At 38.8% G+C, this 23,887-nt stretch overlaps 1 protein-coding gene across 1 annotated transcript in view; it reads left to right on the top strand.

The window, feature by feature from the left end:
- The window catches only part of pik3cb (phosphatidylinositol-4,5-bisphosphate 3-kinase catalytic subunit beta), a 58,010-nt gene extending 37,450 nt beyond the window's left edge, over positions 1-20,560 (top strand). The window contains exons 8-24 of the mRNA XM_023351319.1: positions 3,436-3,525; positions 4,635-4,889; positions 4,990-5,086; positions 5,188-5,318; positions 6,170-6,220; positions 7,094-7,282; positions 8,662-8,783; positions 9,008-9,151; positions 10,069-10,168; positions 10,590-10,786; positions 10,876-10,985; positions 11,463-11,541; positions 13,789-13,956; positions 14,037-14,160; positions 14,247-14,392; positions 16,914-17,046; positions 18,948-20,560. Coding sequence (XP_023207087.1) covers positions 3,436-3,525; positions 4,635-4,889; positions 4,990-5,086; positions 5,188-5,318; positions 6,170-6,220; positions 7,094-7,282; positions 8,662-8,783; positions 9,008-9,151; positions 10,069-10,168; positions 10,590-10,786; positions 10,876-10,985; positions 11,463-11,541; positions 13,789-13,956; positions 14,037-14,160; positions 14,247-14,392; positions 16,914-17,046; positions 18,948-19,085 — 2,274 coding nt within the window. The 3' untranslated portion in view covers positions 19,086-20,560. The remainder of the gene's footprint in view (positions 1-3,435; positions 3,526-4,634; positions 4,890-4,989; positions 5,087-5,187; positions 5,319-6,169; positions 6,221-7,093; positions 7,283-8,661; positions 8,784-9,007; positions 9,152-10,068; positions 10,169-10,589; positions 10,787-10,875; positions 10,986-11,462; positions 11,542-13,788; positions 13,957-14,036; positions 14,161-14,246; positions 14,393-16,913; positions 17,047-18,947) is intronic.
- The last annotated feature ends 3,327 nt before the right edge of the window (positions 20,561-23,887 follow it).

The following is a 23,887-nucleotide window of genomic DNA, read 5'->3' as shown; positions in this document are numbered from 1 at the left end:
TGGCTCAAATTAGCATCCCTTCTTCAATTGTAAATGTGGCCATTGACCGTCAGGCCAGAAGGTAGGAGTGTGAATAGTCCATGTTGGGGGTGGGTGCGATCTATGATGGAGGCAGCTCTACAGTAGACTCTCCTGTAGGTAATGCCTTATTTACAGAACAAAAGCGCCTGTTCAAACCTGCTTATAGGATGTTAGCTAAAATCCTTCAGGTCAGTCGACCCGTCTCTGGGCTCCAAAGGTAGAAATGTCAAATGACCCTCCTCTAGTAATGCTAGTGCTAACACTAGCATTACCAGGGTTTTCGACCTCCCCCCTGAAGTCCCGAAAGAGGGTCAAAAGACCCTGAGTCCAAACTGACGACTCTGATGGCTCAAATTAGCATCCCTTCTTCAATTGTAAATGTGGCCATTGACCGTCAGGCCAGAAGGTAGGAGTGTGAATAGTCCATGTTGGGGGTGGGTGCGATCTATGATGGAGGCAGCTCTACAGTAGACTCTCCTATAGGTAATGCTCTTCAGTTTAGTTTTGAAGCATACATGAAGTGTTTTTGGAGAGATGTGACCTTTTGCAGCTGATCCATGATGTTGTGCTGCATTATCCAGGTCATTTTGCCAAATGTACATAAAGTTTGCAAAACATACAATCTGTTTCAAGAAATATGCGAAGGTTTTTCTAAAAGAAATTAGTAATGTTTTTCTTTTAAATAAAGCTAAGTGGGTTTAAAATGACAGTTTAGAAATAAACTAACCAAATTAATTGTGTTGATCCACCTCAAAAAAATCATGCAAAAAGTGTAAGCAAAAGAGATCTGGGAGACTTTGCACATGCAAATTTGCATGCAGCCTTTTGTGCTGTGGAGGATAAATAGGTGACTGCTTCACCTATTTAGTTCACAAGAAACAAAATGCAGACGAGGTTCACTTCTCAGAAGGCATTGGAACTGATTCAGAGCAGTGCCAGCCCTTGTGATTCAGATGGAGAAGACATAGACCTTCAACCGGATTCGGACTCTGAGCTGTCTTCAGGTTAGATTTCTCAACCTACCTATTTTATTTTCCTGACTATTTTTTATTTAGAACCAAACAAAAAGTTAATTTGAAATTGTTTATCTTGCAGATCAGGAGACTCTCCCTCTACCAAAAAAGAGAGCTCGTTTGGGGAGTGAGCCGTCAGAGACCGCGAAAGATGGCACAGTGTGGCGTGAAGAACAAGTGGGGACACATATCCATTTCACTCCAATAGAACCGTACGCCACAGATGGAGAGCCAAGCGCTAAGGCCAGACGAAGTATCCGGAGTCGCCTTCAGAGCTTCCTCTGTTTTATCACTCTTGACATGCTTCGTAGCATTCAAGAATGGACTACTCAACATGCACGTCACACGGAGCAGCTGGATTGGTTCATGGATCTCCCGGAACTAATGGCATTTATTTCAGCCATTATCTTGCGGGGGGTGACCAAGGTTCCATCACTATGTGACAGCTGGTCAGCAAACCTGGCAAACCCAAGGATCATTGCAACTATGGGCCGAAACCGCTTCCAAGACATCATGCGACACCTACGCTTTGATGACATGCTTACACGCAGTGAGCGAGCGGAGACCGATAAGTTTGCTGCAATCTCCGATGTTTGGGGATCGTTTGTCACCAACTGCATCGCATCCTACAACCCTGGTCGACACATCACTATTGATGAACAGCTTTTTCCATCAAAGACTCGCTGCTGTTTTCTGCAATACACTGCAACAAAACCGGACAAGTTTGGCATCAAGTTTTGGGTGGCTTGCGACTTGAAATCAAAGTACATCTGTAATGTCTTCCCATATCTTGGCAAGGACCCCAGTCGTCCCAGCGGGGAGAGACTGTCCGAGACTGTAGTGATGAGGCTGATGGAACCGTTCATGGACAAGGGCAGAACTGTAACCACGGACAATTTCTTTACATCACCGTCACTTGCACAACGACTGCTTAGCCGGAAAACCACTATCCTCGGCACAGTCAACAAGAGACGCCGGGAAATTCCTCAATCTGCTAGACAGATGGATCGCACTGAATTCACCACTCAGGTGTTTTCAACCACTGGTGCCACGCTGACAGTGTATGCGCCCAAAAGGAAGAAGGCCGTTTACGTTCTCAGCAGCATGCACAGCGTGGTTGAGTCTGAGGATACCACCCAAAGGAAGCCAAACACGGTCACACAATACAACAAAACAAAGTGCGGTGTGGATGTGATGGACCAAATGGTGCAGGAGTACAGCGTGCGTGCAGGAACATGGAGATGGCCAGTTGCGGTGTTCTACAACATGATTGACATCGCAGCACTGAATGCACATGTGCTTTATCAGGCATGCATTGGGGTGCAGGAGAGACGGGTGGACTTCCTGGTTGAGCTTGCAAAAGAGTTGGGTAACTCTCATGTGAGTGAGAAGGCACACAAGGAGAAACTGCTTCAGCAACAACCTTCCACACCCAGCTCAGGCAAAAGGGCGAAGTGTCAGGTCAACCATCGATGCAGGAACAATTGTGCAACTGTGAGATGCGTTGACTGCTACAAATACACATGTGGCAAATGCACCAGGGTCATACCCTGGCAGTGCCAGGTATGTTCTGACAGTGCAGACAGACTGCTGAGTGATTGCTGAAATGCCAGTCACACAAGGACATGCCACTCACACACACACACGCAGCCCCCCACTGTGCCTAGTGTAAATATGTGTGGAATTGTTTTATTTCTTGTATTTTTTGTATCGTTTTTAATGACAAAAATAAAAAGCATTTAAACAAATAACAGTTGTTCTTTTGTATATTTCTCATGCTGGAATTTCAGTCCTCTTGACTTAGACACAAATACGTCTGGTCATTGCTCACAGCTGTACCTGGCTGTAAAATTTCTAATTCTCCATTTAAAATATTATAATTAATTCATTGTGCTTTGGTGCGCCAGTAATGGCCTTATTTACAGAACAAAAGCGCCTGTTCAAACCTACTTATAGGATGTTAGCTAAAATCCTTCAGGTCAGTCGACCCGTCTCTGGGCTCCAAAGGTAGAAATGTCAAATGACCCTTCTCTGGTAATGCTAGTTAAATGGATCTACAGTGTTTGAAAAAGAAGCATTCAGACAAATATAGTACATACATTTTCACCTGCACATAATAACTTCAACCACACAGATGGCAGGAAGTGAGCTAGTTAGTCATGTCCAAAGTTTGTAGTTGTCGTGTGATGCTGTTTGCTCTGTTGACTGCTGACCCTCGCAAATCCTCTTGGCGTAATATCACGGTGACCTGCCGACGCCCCCCATTGCTACAGTGTGTCTGTGCTGGGAAGCGGTGGGCGTGAAGAAGAGGAGTTCTCCACATATTTTTACACTATATCATCATAATCCTGCTCCACACTCTCAGCAACTCTCCCTTTCTGCTCTTACTCTTCCTCCTCAGCAAGCCCAGACGTGTGTGTGGGATGTGACGAGCTCGTTCAGGATAGTCCTGGTGAAAGGCAGCAAGGTGAATGCCGAAGAGAGCGCAAAGGTAAACTCTCCATGAAACACTTAGTGTTTCACAGATGTTACTTCCATCAAGAACCTGCAAACACAGCTGCACTATCTCATTCACAGTTATTAATACAGCCATCCAAAATTATTCAAACCCCTTCAATACTTCCACATTTAGGCACATTACCACACATTTCTATGCAGTTTGTTGGGTTTTTATTTAAGATGTATTATAGAAAATTGATTATTTTGAGCTTTACATAATGTTATATTGTTTTCCCCCTCATCAAAACATACCTGGTGTGTCATCTTGATTCTTTCATTAATGTTTGAGAAAGCTTTTAATTTCCTGTGGCAGCCATTTGGCAGTGCCTAAAAGCTTGCTTTCACTGAGTGCCACCTATTTCCACAAGCTCTGCCTTGGAGCAGTAGTCTCCAAGCCAAGCTTCCGCCTCAAAGACTAGAAAAAAGACTATTTGCTTATACCGCTATCTGTTAATATGTTTTACTCAAAATTTCTCAAGTGGCATAGTTTTAGCTTCACTTGGTTCAGATTCAGTAAATGAATCCCATGATATTGCATTTTAGGTAGTAAAATGTTTGTTTTCTTACTAAGAAAAATATTTGTGTATTTGCATTTGTTAAAGTATTTCTAATATTGTATTAAAAAAAAGACTTGAGTATTTAAGTGAAAAATCTATGTTAATTTTTTTCCCCCCAGATTAAGCGTCAGAGTAATCGACTGCTAATATGATTACTAGTTGCAGATCTTCTTGATTGTTCTAGAAAATCGCACTATGTACCTGCACTTTAAAATCTTTCTGAATGAAATCCTGCACCGTCCTTGACTGAAAATAACCAGAGTCTCTTTTTCTGGAGAATAGAAGTCTCTTTAAGTACAAGAGAAGTAGTGAGAAGCAGAACAACAATGATAAATGGTTGACATAATATTTTAAATAAAACTATAACAAGTTTGGGATGCATTTATGCTCGATTTTATTTTGGGGTATCAAAGTAAAGTGAACATCATTTTCTTTCCATTTTCCATTTTTGCACCACTTGAAAACTTTGCGAAGCACTGGTGAATTATGTAAAAACAGAATAATCAGCAGCACCGAATGATGGCATGTCTGCACATATTCACAGGTCCAGGTGAGGGCGGGCCTCTTTCACGGCACAGAACTGCTGTGCAAGCCGGCCGTGAGCAGTGAGACCAGTGGGCGCTCGGAGCACACCTGGAGGGACAACGCTCTGGAGTTTGATATCTCCATCTCTGATTTACCACGCATGACCCGGCTATGCTTCGCTATCTACGCCGTCATGGATAAGGTCAAGAAGCAGAAGTCCACCAAGAATCCTCACATAAATAAATACCAGACCATCCGAAAGGCAGGGAAAGTGGTGAGTGCATCTGAAAGAGGATCCAGAACCCTTTCTTACTTCTCTAGTTTCTACCAGTTCTGTATTGTTTCTTCGATTAATGAATAACTGTTTGATCCAGCACTACCCCATAGCTTGGGTCAACACAATGGTGTTTGACTACAAAGGGCAGCTGAAGACTGGAGACATTATCCTGCACTGCTGGTCTTCTTTTCCTGGTACACTCATTTACATCAACTGTGTTTTTGATCATTAAGTTGAGATTTATTGAGCTTCAAGTGGAGCATCTGCATTCTAACCAGGAATTTGTTTGGCCCAGATGAACTTGAAGAGATGCTGAACCCAATAGGAACCATTCAGACCAACCCATACACTGAGAACGCCACAGCGCTGCACATCCACTTTCCAGAGTACTCTCCATATCCTATCGTCTTTCCCCCTTTCGACAAGGTTAGTCCTGTTATTTGGTTCAATCATGGTGCGTTTTGGAACATACATCCCTATAAGCTCAAAATGTAAGAATTTTAACACTGCAAAACCCAAAGTCTTACCAAGTATTGTTTCACTAGTTTTTAGAGCAAATATCTTGGTGCACACAAAACTAACTTACAAGTAACTTTTCAGCAAGATATATGACCTTTTTTTAAGTACCGTAAATAATTTCTTAATATTCAGCATGTTATTGTGTGAGTGAATGACTGAATGTACTGTAAAGCACTTTTGGGGCCTATGGACTTGATAAAGCACTATAAAAGTACAAGCCATTTTCCATTTTACCATTTAATGTTGATGGAAAAGTACCAGTTCCACTGGCAGATTTTCACTTTTAACATGAGAAAAATACATCATAAGTGGAACTAGTACTTTCTTTTATCAGTATTAAGAAATGGTTGACTTAAAACAAGCTCCAATATCTTGTTTTAAGTCAAAAGTTACTTGTGAGTTAGTTTTCTCTTATTTAAAATGTACTGAGATATTTGCACTAGAACCTATACTTGATGAGATTTTTGTGTTTTTGCAATGAAATTACTCAAGCTTTTATGGCTGCCATTGATTTTCCACTCAGACTGTTACATTGAACATCAATAACTCGGCAGGTCTGGGGTGGCCTTCTTCAAAGATGTGACTTCAGCAGTCATTGTGGTGGCTGAGTGCTTTTCAGAACGCTACCTAGTGATTATGATGAAGTGGTGGCTATTAGCATGAGAAGATCGGGACGTGCTCCACTTGCCTAATGCGCACTTGCTGGAAGTGCTGCATCAGAGGATGCTTTTTCATTCAGCAACTCGCTTTTCTTTCAGATCCTGGAAAAAGCTGCACAGATTGCCAGAGCCAGTGACTCCATGTCCATAGTGAGTAACTGCCTAATGAGAGATTATTGTGTGAGCTCACATTCATTAATTCAGAACACATACCAGTTTGAATTAAAGTGAAATTACATGCTGAGAAATTTCTCACACTCTCTCTCCTTCACACAGACACAGCTCAAGTTGAACCTTTCAAACAGGCACGCATACCCGGTTTCCTTGGAAACCCATTGTTATCACTTGGCAGGGTGTTTAGTAAAACATCTTCACCCCCCCAAACCATCCACCCTCCATTAAAACTAGGGAGACTAATCAGATTACTTGTTGGTCTTCCTGTTTTTTATGCCCCTCAACTAGAAACCCACTGCTGGGTGTGTCACCACAGTTTACGTAATCAGTGTTACACACAGAGGACATGTCTGCACAAAGCCATTCAGTTTTATGTGTGTGAAACTGTGGACTTTCATTTGTTTCAATTTGAATGCATCTCCTCATTATTTATGCAATATAACGACCACATTCACATAAAATCTCCTTGAACTAAATCTATTAGGTTTAGTTTTCTTTTGAGAAATTATAATTAGTCCTGTAATCATAACGTCACACATGCTTTGTTACACTGCTGCCCTCTTGTGGTTCTTTACAATAACTCTTTCTAATTTGCTTTTAATATCCAGACCTCGCTTTTAATTGTCCACCAGTAAGTCAGTCAGCCTTTTCCTTAGTTGTACTTTTTTAATAAAAAGAAAAATAAATCACAAATCCACACATACATAACAATAGGAACACAATTTTATACCCTAGCTGTCAATAGTTGGAAATAACTGATGACAAACCATCTTGTCGTACCTTTATTCTTTCTAATTTTAAACTTTCTCCAGCTTCTCAACTTGACTTCTTCTCTCATGGTGCCCTCAGGGTCGCGGTGGTAAGAAGTTCCACATAGAACTGAAGGAGATTATGGAGCGGGACCCGCTTTCTCAGCTGTGTGAAAACGAGAAGGATTTAATTTGGACACTACGCCACGACTGCCGTGAGAATTTCCCCCAGTCTCTACCAAAGCTGTTGCTCTCCGTTAAGTGGAGCAAACACGAGGACATGGCCCAGGTTAGCCACAGTGTCTGTTGTTAAAAACCTTAACGTAAGGGTCCAGTTTGGAGGCGTGTAACCAGATCTTGCTGTATTAAAAATCACAATATTTTTTGTTGAGGTTTCTTTTATCTTGCAAGCAAAAAGCATTTGCTGTCAGCATGACTTCACCCGATAAAGTTCTAATATAAGATGCTTAAACTACTCTTAAATCATTTATTTGGCAGTATTTTAGGTCTCCAGTAGGAAGAATAAATGGGAGCAGAGTAAAATAGAGGAGATGAACAATATGTGAAAGTTGTTCAGGTTCTAAAGATGGAGAAATAATCCAACCAATTAAAAGCTGGACAGCAAGATGTAATTTGAGCTACATCACAATCACAGCCAAGGCTGTCAGTAGCAGCTAGGAAATGTTGAACTGTAGACTATGCATAGTTGACGCAATGTTGTACGGTTTGAAAAGATAAAAAGAAATCAGAAAATGAAAGATATCAGCTTGTTAAATTTGTGGTAAAATCAATAAAAATGTGGAAAGAAGACCTATGTGCAGCATAAATTTGAATCTTGAAGTTTTCTTGAACATGATGAAATCTTGTCCAATTCTGAGAGTTTTTGGTGTTGTTAGGCAATGAACTAAAATGTGTTTATGAAGCCCCATTCAAGCAACTAAAAATTTGAACATGCTTTTCTCACCCAACCTCATCCTCCAAATTAAATTATGTTAGCCTTATTGGGTCTACACCCACTTCAGCTATGGTCTAAATGTTGTTGAGATCCTTACAGCTCTTTGTTGTAATGTGATGCAATGTGGAATGTGATTTCTTAGGTTTGGCATCATTTCACCAGTCTTAATCTACATAAAAGTACATTCTTGCATATTTTTTCATTAATCCAGGATGGACATGTTGGTCTGATTTTCAGTTTACAATTTGCTCTGACCAACAAAACAGTTTTGATGTAGAAATATGTTACTTCCCTCTTATATGATCTTCATATGTTAGCTGTTTTATTGTATTTTAAGATGTACTCTTATTATGTTATTTTAAGTAATAGTAACATTATTGCAGCTCATATTAGGAACAGAATAGCTATTAATGTTAATTACAGTTTTTAATAATAATCGATTCATCAATACATCAAACAATATGATAGACATACAACTTTATTTGTACTTTGTTGCTAATAAAAAGTTGTATTTATTTTTTATTTATTCTATATTTTTTAATCTGCTAAAATTATTTAAATGTGCTTTTCCATTCTTATTGTAAACTGAAGCTGATTCTGCATTTTATGTTGTTCTCTGTGTAACCAAACTTTTCCAATAAGCATGTAATTCTATCAGCTAACAGAGTACTCGGATGTTTGCCATTTTTAACATATTTGTGTGTGCTTCTCAGCTCCAGGCCCTGCTTCAGATTTGGCCTAAACTTTGTCCCAGAGATGCTCTGGAGCTTCTGGACTTCAACTATCCTGATCAGTATGTCAGAGAGTACGCTGTGGGCTGCCTGCGGGACATGAGGTAGACACATTTAGCAGTTTATATTAATACTTGGACAAATAAAAGTCAAATCCCAATATTTATAAAAGCACAAAACACTTTTTAGCTAATCGGTATTAGGTGATGTTCATTTTGGCCTAAATTTGTGAGGTCAATTTAAGTATCTTCATCAAATTATTGCCAGGAAACAACCACTAACCACTATGCCGCTGTTTTTGTTCCTGTTTTCTCTCTCCTTCCACCAGTGATGAGGAACTGTCTCAGTACCTCCTGCAGTTGGTGCAGGTGTTGCGTTATGAGCCTTATTATGACTGCGCACTCACCCACTTCTTGCTGGAACGTGCAGAAAGGAACCGTAAAATTGGACACTTCCTCTTCTGGCACCTTCGGTGAGTGAGTCTCTGAGCAACAAATGATATACAACAAAAATAATTTTAAAAGAGTTCAATTAAACATATAGAGGATATTGATTTAATTTAATGTTTTCTTTTGGCAATGTAACCCTCCAAAAGATGTTCATGAACAGTTCCAAAGTAATTTTAATAATTATTACTGTTTCTCTGGGTGATTTGATCACCTAGATCAAATCACCCAGAGAGGTGGTTTGAAAGCTTTAGAATAAAAAATCTACCAACAGTAACAATGTGGATATGTCAGACATAAGAGGTAATTGAGTGCATCATTGAACTAGTTACTGAGGTTGTCACAACTCCTTCCAAGCGTGTATTTTCCCTGACAAAATTAAAATTACTTATGTGATTCTAACTTATAAAAACATTGACAAATATATTGCATTATACTTGGATATCTTGGTTACCTGAATTTTCTAAACGTTTGGAAAAATTGTTGAAAAATGTGTGACTGTAGTAATCAAATGTCTTCCTATTTGAATCCAAAATATATCAATTAAAGGGATGGTATTATAATTTAAGATGATTGCTTATTTTTGAAACATGTAAAGTAAGAACTCACACAAAAAGAAATGTGTTTCAGGTTTGACTATTAAGCTGTGGAATGGCCTTAAAGATGACTTGAAATTATCTAGATCTCTGTCATGTTTCAAAAAAAATTTTAAATGCAAAATAAATGTTTTTGATGTCTGATGATTAGGTTTAATTTAGGATTATAAATTAATTGTAAAAATATTTCCCTGCAATGATTTGTTCTCTTCCTTAGTGGTCTGTATTTGTATGTTTACAAAATAAAGACCATTCATTCATTTAAAAAAAAATAAATAAATAAAGCATTAAAAACTAATGTCATACGTCTCATTTGTTTCCTCCTTCTTCTCTGCTGCCCCCTACAGGTCAGAGATCCACATGCCAGCCGTGTCAGTCCAGTTCTCCCTCATCCTGGAGGCCTATTGTAGAGGAAGCATCCCTCATATTGAGGTTTTAAAGAAACAGGCAAGATGCATTCAGTCTGGTTTATCCCTTTCAACCTATGAGCTGTAAATCTAATTAGTTATACCTGTTAAAAAGCATATTGTCCTGCCATGGGCAGAAATATTGGTTTGTTTCTAGATTTATGTCTGTCAGACAAGTGGATATTTTCAGACTCTTGCTCTGCTATTGTTAACCCTGACAGGGCAAGATTTGTGGCTTTTATTGTCTGTGTCCTGCCCTCTAACCTTTGACCTCACATCTTACTATTTCCTCCTTGACTATCTCACCACTTTCCTGTTGCACAAAGCAAACACAGTCTGGTTTGTAGGAATGTGGGTTTGCTGTCGGGAGCAGAAATCGTTTAGTGCTTGTGTTTGGCTGCTTGCAAACAAGCTCTAAAATATCCTTCTAGTTGTTGAACTTGTTTATTTTTTATTTCCAGGTAGAAGCCCTGACTAAGCTGAAGTCTGTCAATGAGTTAATCAAGCTGGGAACCCTTAAAAATGCTCGAAGCAAAACAAAGGAAGCCATGTTGACCAAGGAGGCCATGATAACGTGTTTGAAACAGAGCGGCTACTCGGAGGCTCTGTCAGACCTGAGCTCCCCTCTCAACCCCAGTGTGCTGCTGTCTGACATCAGGTAAGTCAGCTGCTCACATTATGATCCCTCCTCAGGGTGGAAGCAAACAGCTGCAGATAACCCTTTGTCCTCCATCCTTGTGCTTTTAGTGTGGAGAAGTGTCGCTATATGGACTCCAAGATGAAGCCTCTTTGGATTGTTTACAACAACAAGCTGCTTAATGGAGATACTTTGGGAATCATCTTCAAAAATGGAGACGGTAGGAATCTCACAATCAAGAAGCCATGAATTTAATTGTGTAATGATTTCCTGTTTTGTCACGTTACAACCAAAAATGTTTTTTAAATTATAGATCTATACAAAAAGTACCTCAGTGTGAAGAGGAGCGAGAGAAAAATCAAGGCTTTCAAAACTAATGCATAGAAATTCATTTGTATTAGCCCCGTGTTTACTTCGATACCACCACATAAATCCAGTTGCCTCCAGTTTGGTGATTAGTAAACCAATCACCAAACCATGCAGAGAGCCCATGAGTTTAATAATAATGTTTGTAAAACATGCACAGTATAATTTTTTTACTGCTGCTGCCCCTGTAAGTTGGCCCAGTGTATGAATACTTTTGCAAAGCACTACAGGGATGTAATAAAACCAGATAGTATATTTAACTTAGATAAATGGCTGATTCCATTCCAATCAGAACATTAGCTCATCTTTCATTGTCGTTTTTATTTCCTAGACTTGAGGCAAGACATGTTGACCCTACAGATACTGAGGTTGATGGATCTTCTGTGGAAGGAAGCAAATCTGGACCTCAGGTGAGTTTCTTGGTGTTTGTGTTAGGGGTACACCCATTTATTGGCCAGCCGATTTCCTTAATTTTGGGAGTTCAGAGATCGGCTGATACTTGCATATGAAGCCGATCTTATTCCCCAATCTTATCTACCTCAGCAAAGGTTTAAAAAACCACCACTGTCCGTTTCTGCGCTACCGTGAGAGAGCTTTCACTGAAAGACCGGCCCACCAGGCCATGTCTGCTCATTTGCAGTTAACAGTAGTCACCCTACTGTTGCCTACACAGCAGCTTTCTTGCTATATTTAGCGACATTTCTGAATTTCTGAATAATTGGTATCGGCCAAAATCAGAATCGGCAGGTCAGGCTTTTTAAAAGGTCTATAATCAGCGATCGGCCAGAAAACGTCTAGTTTGTGTTCATATATAATTCAGGAGTGCAGACTTTCTCTCGTTTTGGTCCCTGCTCTGTGTGGTGAAGAACAAGCTCTTTTCAAAGTTTAGCTGGACCACAGTTATATTGTAGACTGTACCACAAACAAATGTCACTGTCTGCTCTGTTTTTACAGGGTATAGGAACGGGCAACCGCAGTCGGTTCCATAAAATAGGGCTTCTTTTGTTCCTTTTCATATAAAATGACTATAATATATCCTCACTTGTGATTGTCACCAGGCTTGTTCCACCCATCCTTACTCCACTTTTACCAATGTTTACACTGTGGGGCAATAAAATGCGCCCACAATCTGCAAATAAAATACTTCTATAAGACCACTGCCCTGGCCATATTCTCTGGGATTATTAATGTCGCTTACTACTTCAGAAAAAATGTAAAATAATAATTTTGGAAAACAAAGATACAAAGTCTGAATAACAAACATAAAAATTAAAAGCAGGTGTTTTCTAACCATCATGGTGACCACACAATGACTACATGACTACAATCGGGGACTGCAGATCAGGGATAGTTAAAGCTGTTTATTCTAAAGGGATTTTATTGCCATTTCACAAGTCTTAGGTCTTCAACAACCCACAGTCAGACTGTGTAAAAATGGAAACACTGTTCCATGTTTCTGCCACAAAAAAAAACAACAATCAGTTCTGGTTTGAGGAGCGTAATCGGTGTGTGAAACATGCTGATCTCATTAGAATGATGTCAACATTTTCTAGTTTTCAGTGAGAAACAAATTTTGCATCATTCATCCAGAAGGCTGAAGCTTTGGTATTCTATCTGATTTACACTTCAGCTCAAGAGTTGTTTTTTTTTTTTACGAGTGTAAGAAAAACAGACAATGCATGTACAGTACACTATTATTATAAACAGAGGTGGGTACTTGCTAGTTACATTTACTTGAGTAACTTTTTGAAACATATATACTATGTTTTTTCTGTGCTGAACTTTTTCCTTTTTCTCTTTAGTATTAATTTTTGAACTAACACTACTCTTAAGTACAATTTTTGCCTACTCTATCTCCTCTAGTTACTTCACTAAACGAAAAACAAACATATTTTCACCGGAAATGCACCAGACACAAATACTGTGACGCAGTTTGCGGCCTTCCTTTTCACATAAGCTCCATTTTTCTGTTTTCCATCTGCTGGACCATTTTTATGGAGATCCATTTAATTTAAAATTAATTAAATAAATATTGTTAATAAACAACTGATAAATGCTTAATGAAATAAATAAATATTTGTCAATTTTCTCCAATAATTTTATTTCCCAAAATCAACAGTATGAATCTAAATTTGACTGAGGCTGACTTTTTATTTTTTATTTATTTTATTATGTTTTTCATTATAATTTAGAACTAAATATACAATTTAGAAAGGCCAAATATTGTTAAATATATACAGTACAGACCAAAAGTTTGGACACACCTTTTAATTAAATGATTTTCCTTTACTTTCATGACTATTGACATTGTAGATTCACACTGAAGGCATCAAAACTATGAATAACACATGTGGAAATATGCACTAAACAAAAAAGTGTAAAACAACTGAAAATACTCCTTATATTCTAGTTTCTTCAAAGTAGCAACCTTTTGCTGTGATTACTACTTTGCACACACTCTGCATTTTCTTGATGAGCTTCAAGAGGTCGTCACCTGAAATGGTTTTCACTTCATAGGTGTGTCCTGTCAGGTTAATAAGTGGGATTTCTTGCCTTATAAATAGTCATGAAAACCCATTGAATTAGAAAGGTGTGTCCAAACCTTTGGTCTGTACTATATATATATCATATCAAATCTTTTTTTCTTCTTTCCTCAGGATTGTTCCATATGGTTGCTTAGCAACGGGTGACAGAGCAGGACTCATTGAAGTGGTCTCATCAGCAGACACGATCGCCAACATCCAGTTGACCAACTGCAACGTTGCAGCAACCGCAGCGTTCAACAAGGACGCTTTGCTAAACTGGCTGAAAGAAAGGAACTCTGGGTAAGATGGAGTTGAAATGTAGCTGCTGGGAATTTAAAAGAATTTACATTTTATCATGGTTATGTGTCCTGTGTTCACAGTGATGCGCTCGACCGGGCCATCGAGGAGTTCACATTGTCCTGTGCGGGCTACTGTGTAGCTACTTACGTCCTGGGCATTGGAGACCGCCACAGCGACAACATCATGGTCCGCAGCACGGGGCAGGTAAGACAAGCAGGAGAAACATTTTCATCACCTCGTTTCATTCCTCATGTCAGTGCCGCTCACCGTCTGCTGTGTTTTTCTGTCAGCTGTTTCACATAGACTTCGGTCACATCCTTGGCAACTTCAAGTCCAAGTTCGGAATCAAGAGGGAACGCGTACCCTTTATTCTCACACATGACTTCATCCATGTCATTCAACAGGGCAAGACGGGGAACACGGAAAAATTTGGCAGGTTTGTTCCTGTCTTTTTTTTTTTCACTTTCCGTTGTTTCTAAATCTACATCACATTGAAACAATACTACTCAATCACTTCAAGTAAAAGGTGCAAGAAACGTTTTATAATCCATCTTTCAATTTGACACACAGAGCTGTTGACTGTGATTGTGATCAGTAGATCTAGATTTGCTTAAAACAGAAATCATATTCATAGATGCAATAATAAACCTAACAGGCACATTGCAATGATAACGGCTAATATAAATACTTCTTTGGTTAGGTTTATCTGCCTGAACACAAGCATCAAATACATTGCAAAGTATTCACCAATTTAAACTTTACACATTTTAGCTGCATACATCATTGTGTTACCACACCAGCTGACTTCTGAAGGCAGTTGGTTGCTCTGAGTTTTATTTAGGGGTGTCAGAGTAAAACGGTGACTAGAAATTCATGCCACACTTTTTATGTTTGTAAGAATTTGGAAAGCCATTTTTGACCTATATGTTTGAGTTTGTGGTTGTAGCAAATGGTTACAAAATGTGATAAAGTTTAAAGTATACAAATACTTTTACAAAGTGCAGTAGATGCCATGAGGATATCAATTCTATGTTGGTCCAGGATATGGAGTTCAGTTGGAGGTTTTTTAAACATGATTTGATGTTTTCTCAATTTAAAAATCCCCATCTCTGCAAATTTTGATTATCTTCAGATATATGTGATAAACTAACGGAGGTTTAAACTAGTAAATATTACAACATTTACTAGTACTGTAAATGTTGTAATATCTGATTATTGCTGTTGTCATGTTAGAAGAAAACTAATAAGTTAAAACTCAATCCTATAAAGAACTGGCTTTTGTGCCTGTGAATGGTTTTAAAAAGGCTGAGGTCATTGTTGCAGTACAACCATCCACCACCAGGCTGCAGCAAAGATTCGCAGCTGGAGGACATTGAGGCTGGTTTGCGGAACACAGTGCTGTTTATGTAAATAAAGTAAGATGCAGTTTGAGGTAGAACATGACTGGCAGTAGAAGAGGTTGGTTAATTTGGTTAAGAAAAATATCTCCGTTATGCCTACAGATAAAGACTGTAAAAGCTATTTATCAAATGCATTTAAAAGATAATGAGAATTGATGACAGAAAAATACAAAAAAATTGGGGCTGGATTATGACTTTAGCATAGTACACTAAACTAAAGTTAGTGAAAATGCCTTTTTGTAATGCATAGTAAATTTTTTGCACATGAATTTTTGCACATGAATTTAAATTCAAGAGCAGATTTTTAATTGTGGTGAGAACAAGAGCAAAACCTGAGCTCTGTTTACCTCCCTGCTTCCATTCATGCAGTATGCAACTGTGTCATGCAAAGACTTCATAAAGCAACACTGCCAATGCATTCAGGGTACCAGTTCATACTGGTTATGGGTCAAGTCAGATTTGTCTCTAGAGGTGGAATAACCCTTCAACACAGTTAGTCTTTGTTATTGTGGCCTAGATCCATACCTACATGTATATCTGTATTACAGCAGCTGATAACATAATGTGTTATTTTTCTGTAATAAAATAAAATTGTTTTTAAGATAAGAGTAGAGAAAAAAAACATTTATTAGCTGTAATTACTTATAAACCAGATTATTGAGCTGGGCTTGTTGTGAGCTGCAAGAAGTTGTCATATGTCATTTTGTTTGTCTAAAGCTGCTAAATACAGTAGTGGGTGGTTGTTGCATCAGCACTTGCGGTGTCTGTGGGTACAAGTAGTCGGAACATTGTGTACAATGGCAGTTGGCACGCAGAGGAAATGATCAGCATTGATGACTGTTATTGTTTTGATTTTTGCTGCTTTGATCTTTGTCTTTAAAGTTGTTTTTTTTTAATTAAAATTCAGTGAACATTGGTACCAATATGACAAATGATAGGTATGTTCAAAAACTGTACAAGCTTTGAAGGCCGTAAGTTGCGTAAATCTATATAAGAACTTTTTACTGACTTAAGAGAAGAAATGGTGATTGTTTCTGCTTTCTTTGACCATTTTAGAATCACATCTTTCCTCTGCAGCAAGTTGGGGCCCCAGGAGCCAGCACTTGCTTGGTCTTAGACAAAACGGAAGTGTTTGTCTCTTATTATGAACAGTTTGTGGTATTATGTATTTAGCTCAGTCATGTTTCCACTGATAACAAAACTCAAAACAAAACTTCCAGTAAGATCACTTGGCCACCAAACCACTTTGGTCTACTTTAGCTCATGCAGACAACATCGCTGAAATGCCTTTTCCTTTCTGAGCTTGGTATGCATGAAATACAAACAAACACTGGAATCTTCTTTATTGTGTTTTTATAAAAGCAAAAACTGCACATCTATCAAATTTATCCAGCATCCACAACTTCAGTCATGAAATTGTTTTCTAAAGCTTGAGTAACAAAGTATCAGAAGTCTCTTTGTTGATGTGTACTAAATTGTCTACCCCTTCACTGACGTCAAGAAGCTGCATAACATGACAAACAACTGTGCTCATATCTCTTCCTTTTGTCTTTCTAGTTTTCGTCAATATTGCGAGGACGCTTATCTTATCTTGAGGAAGAACGGCAACCTCTTCATCACGCTGTTTGCCCTCATGCTGACTGCTGGACTACCTGAGTTAACCTCTGTCAAAGACATCCAATACCTAAAGGTACCAAAGGCTGAGATGCAGCAGTACATGTGGATTTAAAACTGATCTTACCCATCAGCAAAATCAGTTTGCACGCGGTTACATACCAGACATGCTTCTGAAGAAATTTGTGTCAACAAGCGGTGGAAATGTTTACCAGTGGAAATTTCTACTCATTCTTGGTTAGATTTCACTTTTTCCATTTACAACACTGTATATAAGAATATTGTTGGAAAGCTGAGTGGAAGGAAAACACAAGCAACAATGATGAGCACAAACTGGAGAGAATTGCAATTTTTACGATCCTAATTTTTGCAATCCTAATTAATAAATGTAAATATTTTTATTTTCTTTGATACATCCACCATCACGGGATCGGTTCGAGACCAGCCATTTCATGGCACAATGCAAATCATTGTGGTACATGTGTGGTATCTTGTAAAAGTATTAACTTTTCCACTTGTCTAACTTTTTGTACATACCCGTAAATAAAATTCCCTACAATTGCCGACTGCTCTGGATCTGCAAAGCTGGTAGAAACATTCACATAAGACTTCCAGTAGTACTTACTGGAATAAGTACTACTTTGTCAGACGTTTATTTGTAAAAAAAAAAAAAAAAAAAGTATTTCAATTCAACTTGTCCACTTCTATGTTAGTGTTGCATTTAAATCGGAATAAAATACACATTAGAAAGTGTAGAAATTCAACAGGTTTGAAGACTTTGTTTTGAGTTGAGTCACTTTTTCCTGTGACCCATTAAGATGCCCTGAGCTCAGCTTCAATATGATGATGCACTTTGAGTTATGCAATAGCCCGAGGCTGGTTGTGACCACAGGTAGTCGGTGCACCTTCAGTTGTGGCTACACTGACACAAGTTTGCAACGCTCTAGAAAGAAAACCCCAAAGAATTCATTCACCATATCTGTCAATAACCACTGGCGGCACACATCAGAGCTCCATGTTTCCGGCTCCTTGATGATATCCATCCGAATGGCTGTTGGAGGCACTTGTTGTTAAACGGTGTGCACATGCAATCTGGTTTGCGAGCTGAGCTCATGTTGATGTTGCTGTGCTTTAGAATTCATGCGGTCTACTGATGACGCACGTGTTGCACGAGCAGCGCAGATTCCCATGGTAACGGCTGTCAACAGCAGTATATCTTAATGAGGAAGAATGGCCAAACTCTGAGGCTGTGGCAGGACACAGTCATCAGTGTTGAGACGGCCAGAGAGACTGCAGCTGCGCTCACGTCCAACAGCTTGTCCTTTTTAACATGGAGAGGCAGGAGCTTTGCGAGGCATGTTTAACCAGTACTTCAGAGTGGTGGTTTATGTAAGAGATCAGGACCAAAACAGCAGCTGTTTGAAGGTCTGTATTTTACTACTGCTTTAAAATTTCTCAATACCTGTTTGTGATCACCAGTCTTCTCCTTAACTATCCTCCATTTTCCAGTCAGCTCCGTAATGATGGAAAATAGAGGATTTCATAGCTAATTTAATTGTATGAATTAGCTACATTTCATTTGCCGAAATGTAGATAATTTATAGAATTAACTACAGGTACTTTTAGCCCTCTTTTTATGACAAAGTTTTGATTAGCTGATTCTAATTTTGACCTCAGTTTGTTAATATGACACAAACACCTAATTTAACATTTCTAATCATGTAGATGTGATGTTGAGGTGCATCTTAATAAAGCAATTTAGGCCATAAAGTGAACCTCATGTATTATGTAGATTCTCTCGCTGATTCTGACTCCAAAGTTTGTTCACATAACTAATATACCCAATTGAATCGGCCAATTATGTTGACTTTGTGTGTGGATGGAAGAAGCTGTGTGTTATTCATCATTATTATTATTATTCTGCATCATCTTCCTCACACACTATTCACTAATCTCTCTTCCTCTTTCCCTCGTCAGGACTCTCTTGCTCTGGGGAAGACAGACGATGAGGCCCTGAAGCAGTTCCGCCAAAAGTTTGATGAAGCGCTGAGAGAAAGTTGGACGACCAAGGTCAACTGGATGGCCCACAACGTGGCCAAAGACAACCGCTCCTAGACCAGCTGGAACCTCCTTAAAAACTGGGGGTCTGGAGAAATGTCGAGGGAATGTGTGGAAGGGGCCAGATGTGCCAAAGAGACAGGGTGACATGAATATATATACCATTTACCCTGAATTGAAGAAGGGAATCTAGCTCAAATCTGAAACCCAAGCAGATTCAACGCTGTGTGCTGTAAACTTGGTAAATGTACTCTGAAATGGTTCAGTTACCCTGCAACCTCATCACCTTCTTTAACTTTGGCATGGTAACCCCAAACTTTAAAATTATGGTCTGGAATCATTTCTGTGGAATCGTCGTTATTGACGATATTTGCAAGCTTTGCACAGACTGAACAGCTGGTGGAGAATCCAGCCAGAGGAACGGAACTGATCCCTCTTCGCCCGCGCTGAAGCATTCGTCAGGACTTCCCCGTTCAGGTGGCTGCAGCATCATTTAACTACTGGAGTGTTGGGAGGAAGGCTATATTCAGCAGGTGGAGATTCGAATGAAAAGGGCTGCCATATTTTTGACGACACCTCAGAAGAGCATCAAGTAAGATTGTAAAGACAAAGAAGATGGCAGAGGTTAAAACAGACATGCAGGTGTCTTGAAATACTGAACGCCACAACCAGTACAACCTTGGACCTGTTTGAAAGTCTGCTGCGAACTGCAAGAAGATTGTATTTGTTTTGTTTTTACTGTGTAAGAGACATCTATGTGCCAGACTACTTTACTAGTCCACACAGGAAACATGTGAGGGAAACGGAAAAAGGTGACTTCTTGGAGGAAAAAGATTCCCTGAGCCTTCTGGTCCACAGTCTGACTCTTGCTTCATTTGGACCTTCGAACACTGGAATGTTTTTAGAGACATACGAGTCATTTGAGTAATTCAAAAAGACTTTTAATATACTAAACACTTCTTTTTTTTTTTTATTTTAATTTTTTTTAACATTATGGAGTCTGTCCTGTTTGACATCTTTTTAATCACCAACAAGCAATGATGTCAAAGCCGATGCTTTTACATGTAATGTTACAACCAAAACATGACAGCATATGTTTAATAATTTTATTGTGTTTTTAATAATCTGTTTCCAAACTGAATGTGCAAACATGTGCCGTTCTATTATGTATATTTGCTTTGATAGAAGCAGCTGTGGGCGGAGTCAGCAGCCGGGTGGGCGGGATTTGTCAGCAGAGAGGAAGACTGTGATGCAGCCCTACTTGTTTGGACAAATGGTGCTCTTGCAGCATCTGCATCTGTATTCGATGTTTGTGCAATATCCAAATAGATGTTCCATATCCTGTCATCTAAACCTCTGGGTCCAGGCCTCAGCCTATGCTATGCTCATGTTGTCTCCCGGTTTATGTGCGAAACAGAACCACTAGCCTTCAGAAGTCTCAAACACTGGATATCGCAAAATGTACAGGCTTTTATTGTTTTGCCTTTTTTGTTTTCATAAGAGTTTTATTAAAGTTATTTTCCACAGTGCAGCATTTCCGGCTGGGTGAATTTTTATTTTTTTCTGTTCTGGATGTGGGTTGCATGATTGTACGCCTTCTCAGGGGAGCATCGTGGACTTTGTTTCTGTTTAAGGAGGGATGCTAGCACTTTATTGATTTCAGAGCAGAAATATCCTTGCGCCACTTTCAGCCTGTTGGAACAACTCCAGGGTATTTTAGTACCAAGCCAAAGATATGGGTGTTTATATTAATAGATTTGCACGTCGTGATGGCAGCTGCTCCCTGCAACTTGTTGCAGTTTAGCAACAAGTTAATAAAATTACACTAACCATGCAAGATAAAAAAAGGGAACATTCACTTTGACAGTGCACTTGCTTTGGTGTTTATAGTAAGCGGTGCACAAACAATGGTTTTTAATGTCTTTTTAGTGTCACAGTTGATAGAGCCTTGCAAAAGTAAAAACTCTTAAAATTTTCTTATGGAAACCAAAAATGTCACTTTTTTTATGTGGTAACTCAAGGAAGGGTCTGCAACCTGCGGCTCCAGAGCCTTAAGTGGCTCCTTGGACTTTCCACAACGGCTCTTAACAAATTTGTCTAAAATGACAACCAACAAACCTACAAAAAAAGAAGATGTTTAAGTTTAAAAGCTTAAGTAAAATGGTCAAAGTATGACAAATTAACACATTTTTCGTTATCTTATTTTTCAAAGCTCATGTAAGTAAGTTTTATTTCTTTGAGCAACAAAGAAATAAAACTTTTTGCTCCAAACTTGTTTTATTAACTGAACTGAGGATAAAAATGGCTTGGGGATATAAATGTTGCAAACCCAAACCCCATAACGAAGTAGTTTTTCTCTCCAAAAAACATTGAACATCTGTGTATTAAGCTGTCTTTACTATGATACTCCTAAATAAAGTTCTGTGAAATCAGTTGCCTTCCAATGGCACTTATATAGTAAGTCATCTGTGTGTAGTATATTCTTTGTAGTTCTGTGAAGATTTGTTAGAACATTAGTGAAGAAATGACAGGTCCTGTAGAAAGCTGTGGAGATGTTTAATTAAAGCAGTTTGGTTATAAAACAATACCTTAAGGTTTAATCATCTCACTGAGCTCCGTTCAGTTAAGTAATCTGCTAATGTGAGAATATTTCAGACTTTTTCATTTTTAGGAAGATTTGACACTATTCTTGTCCCTTTGGGGGGAGAAAATGACAAAGTTTCATCTCTTATCTGGATGAACTTAACAGATTTCTTATTTGCTTAGTGAATTTGAATATTTTAAATTCATAAATCCTTTAAAGTTTTTCATTAAGCTTCTCTAAATGCTAATTTCCTTTCTGGTTTCAACTAAAGCCCATTTTGCATGCATTACTGTCAGTTTGGCACCACTTGCACATTTAGGGTAAAATAATAGGAAGGCCTTTTACTACCTACTAGTCTAGGTTCCTCACAGAGTGGACACAGTAGAAGTTAACCCACTTACAGTGGAACTATGACTATTAAAGGTTTGAGACATCCTCAGTGTAAGAGCCTCAAGGTTCACAAAAACAAGGTTTTCAGCAGCCTGAGTTACAAGGTTTTGGAAAAAAAACATTCTCATGTTCTACATATAGTATGTCAGACAGCCGAGAAAGAAGTCAAAAAGCTGTGATTATACTTTGGAGGTTTTAAACACTGGGTGTTCTGCATAGATTTAGTCAACTCATGTTTTCCCTCTTTGAACTGGTTGATGCAGGCCTGTGAACTCCTGTAAATGTAGGACATCCATCCATCCATTTTCTGTACACCCTTGTCCCTAGTGGGGTCAGGAGGGGTGCTGGTGCCTATCTCCAGCCAACGTTCTGGGCAAGAGGCGGGGTACACCCTGGACAGGTCGCCAGTCTGTCGCAGTAAGTGTAGGACATGAGATGTGAAAATAAAACTGGTGTTAAAATACTGAACAATTTGTTGGTCCAAGAGGATCCTGTAACCTGATTACAAAATATATTTTGTTTTTTACCTACATCTCTTGTTGGAGTTGGAATTTTGACAAAATATCTCAAATTAAATATCTTTGGTGATCCAAGTGTTGCATCTCTGTTCACATTCACAAGATGAACAGTGTTAAGTATGTTTAACCTTTTTCTCTTTACGTCATTTTTCCCACCAAGGATTAAGTGTCTTTTGAAGTATTTTGTGTGACTTTTTCTTAAACTAACCCTAACAACATTCCACAAGATGTCAGAGGTTACGGTCTGGATTCTATTGACCAATAAATGTGTAAAAATGTCTGTCATGGTCTCTTAGCCAGTCTTTCACAACTTCAGCCTAGCAGCTTATGGGCAATGTCATCTTGCAACATGTGGAAGAGTTTCAAATCTCAGCTGGGACCCTTTTGACTGGAGATTGCACTGTTTACTCTGTTCCTCCAACACTTAGAACACATGCATAATAGGTTAATGTGGTATCTCTAAATTGCCTTACTGTGGCAATTTTTGGGATTATTTATGTGTATGCTGGTTGGACTTTGATTCTTATTATTTAAAAATAGAAAGAGTGTGGCACAACAAAACAACCAAAGCATAGTTGTCCACCAGTAATTACCTCAGTGAGAAAAGTAGCCAAATGTCCTATAGTAACTCTGCAGGAGCTGCAGGGAATCTCAGCTCAGGTGATTTCACTGATTCTGTCACCACGACAAATATTAGTTGTACTTTTCACAAACCTGGCCATCATAGAAGAGTGGCAAGAAGTAATCCATTGTTTAAAAAAAGTCATAAAAAGTGCGAGATGCATACGGACACAAACATGTAGAAGTGGCTCAAATGAGACTGATTTTAATTCTTCTGGATATACTAGTATACAAAAAATGTTCTATGTGGACAAAAAATCACATTGGACATTTTAAAATGATGAAATAAAAATCACATGAGACAAAGTTTTTGACCCACATGCAGGACTGTATGTCCAGAGAAAAACTAACACTGCTCGTTACCCTGAACACAAAGTCCCCACTAAGAAGGAGAGAGAAACAGTGGTGGCAGCATCATGCTGTAAGGATGTTCTTCTTCGGCCGGAAGAGTGAAGCTGCTCTGAGCAAAAGGGTATCATCTCGTTTGACTGAGTTTCATTTTTTTGAAGACAAATAGAAAAACATTTCCATCTGTAGATGTGCAAGAGTAGAAACGCACACCAAAAGATTTGCAGATAAACATTTTTGATACATTTCCCTTGATCCATTGTGGAAGTGTGGTCTTAAGACACCATTTCCTTTCTTGATAAGTGCATTTGTCAAAACAGAAGCCACAAGATTGCAATGTAATGCAATTAATACTTTGTTACACGAATAATTGTTGAATTATCAATTATGACATGGTT

The sequence above is a fragment of the Xiphophorus maculatus genome, chromosome 18 (assembly GCF_002775205.1).
Source record: "Xiphophorus maculatus strain JP 163 A chromosome 18, X_maculatus-5.0-male, whole genome shotgun sequence".
NCBI classification, from domain to species: Eukaryota; Metazoa; Chordata; class Actinopteri; order Cyprinodontiformes; family Poeciliidae; genus Xiphophorus; species Xiphophorus maculatus.
Note: the sequence above shows the minus strand (reverse complement) of the source record. Positions and strands in the feature narration are given on the sequence as shown.